Genomic DNA, 1977 nt, shown 5'->3' on the forward strand with positions numbered 1-1977 from the left:
TGTTCGTATTGATGATGACGAATCGGATCATTGCAAAGCCATCAGTGCTATGTATCGCAATCCTTTCCAGCGTTCGAGCGTGCGAGCGTACGAATCACTTCTTCGCAACCAGAAAAGTTTTGAACACAGCCGGAGAACCAATCGAAAGGCAAACGGGTGGGTATTTTTAGATATGAGAATCTCTGTGCTGCGTTCCTGACAATATATGGACAGAAAGAAGATTACGATCCCGTTGTGATCGTTGACGCTTTTTGACTGTCTAAGAAATGTGTCAACACAGGTTTTTCGGGCTGCATTGGGGGACCTATGCACGGCACGGACAGGGCCATGCGGATTTGGGAGCCCCGACATTGCCAGTCTCGAACCGAATGATTCGCCGAGGGGTTGAGTTGTTTCCTGATACACAACAACTTGTGTAATATTGGGAAACGTTCGCATCGCTGCAGCGATGGGAATGAACAATTCATCGTTATTACGGGGTCAAAGTCGTTACTGTTACCGTTTATCTTGTTTAATATAGTTCATCATACAATAAGGAACGGACCAGTATGAACGTAAAATCACAATCATCATATCGACGACTCGATCACACCTCGAAGCACTCAGCGGAATTGTACACGAGTTGGACCACAGCGAGAGACCGAGCAACTCTCAACCTGGACTCGGGAGAGCGGTGGACAGCGGGAAGCTCCATTCAGGCGATTAGTCAGTTGGCTCACATCATGTTCGCGGAGGCAATAGTAGACGCTGAAAAGAGAAGGAATACTCATAGCAGTCCTATGAGAAGAGCGTGAAATCCAGTGGGAGTATCGATAGAGCAAGCGATGCGATTTCATGCTACTGGATGGGAGCTTACTGAAGGTGAAGGAGCCGCCGTCTTTCGAGTCCAATAAAGTATGCCTGAAGGACTCGTACGTGATATACCTGAAAAGCGTCACAAGCTACCGAGGCTGCCAGAACAGCGATTGGATCAGTCCTAAAAGATTTACCCTTCATTGTTGGCATCAGCCTCTTTGATGAGATCCTCCACTCTAGTTCCACAGAAGCGATCACCCAGGACATTACGCAGGTTACTCAGCGAGATAACCTGAGGGAAAAAGAAAGAATACGCTGCCGCGAGCTGAGTGCCACTCACGCCCGAGTTGTCCACATCGAGACGATAGAAAGCATCCCGAACGTCTTGCTCTGTCAATGTGATACGATGTTGCAAACACGCTGCGAGGAATTCCGAATAATGGATTTCTTCGTCGCCAGTTTGGTCGAGCTTTCGGAAGATCTTTTCCGCTTCCACAGCATCTAAACCGAGCCGCTCCGTAAGAGCCTTGGTGAGATCCCCCAGACGTATTGTGCCAGACTCGTCAAAGTCGAGTGAACGGAACTCGTCAGCTAGAGCATCGCAGACAACCTTGGGATTGATACTGAAGGCCACGAGGCTGAGAGCCGCTCGCTTCACGTCGCTCTCCTTCGCGAATTGGCAAAGGATCTCCAGCAGGCCCGAGTCTATCAAGTCCGACTTGGGTTCCTGGATGGTCACGAAGGTTCTGATCCATTCGCTCTTGGATGCCTCCAAAGCGCTTGGACGATCGCTGGGATTTTTCTGAAGCAAGCTAGAGATGAACTCCTTAGCTAAGGGGGATACACCTTCCCATCGAGGACCTAGCAGCACGGCTATCGGCGAGGCTAGTTGCGGACGCAACTCACCGTCGAAGCACAGACTGGCTTGGAAGATATTTCGGACAGTTTCACGGGCGTCTTCTCCAGTGAAAGGAGGCGAACCCGATAGTAGCATGTAAACAATTACACCGATGGACCACACATCACAACGGAAATCATAGTCGCCCATGAGAATCTGAAGGACAGGAGCAATCGACAGCGCATAGCCACCCGCCTGCCACCTCGGGAGCGACATAGTAAACAGTTCCGTGGGTGTCACTCATCTTCTCCTTTGACGTGGAAACGATTTGACTTATGCCGAAA

General features: G+C 49.9%; 1 protein-coding gene across 1 annotated transcript in view; it reads right to left on the minus strand.

Moving 5' to 3' along the window:
- Positions 1-464: 464 nt before the first annotated feature.
- Positions 465-1977, minus strand: part of Pmar_PMAR020227 (calmodulin-domain protein kinase, putative) — a gene marked incomplete at its 5' end in the record, with an annotated part of 2861 nt that continues 1348 nt past the window's right edge. The window contains 6 exons of the mRNA XM_002767007.1: positions 465-747; positions 857-924; positions 990-1087; positions 1136-1656; positions 1702-1849; positions 1896-1965. Coding sequence (XP_002767053.1) covers positions 716-747; positions 857-924; positions 990-1087; positions 1136-1656; positions 1702-1849; positions 1896-1965 — 937 coding nt within the window. The 3' untranslated portion in view covers positions 465-715. The remainder of the gene's footprint in view (positions 748-856; positions 925-989; positions 1088-1135; positions 1657-1701; positions 1850-1895; positions 1966-1977) is intronic.

Source organism: Perkinsus marinus (genome assembly GCF_000006405.1).
Source record: "Perkinsus marinus ATCC 50983 genomic scaffold scf_1104296971228, whole genome shotgun sequence".
NCBI lineage: Eukaryota > Perkinsozoa > Perkinsida > Perkinsidae > Perkinsus > Perkinsus marinus.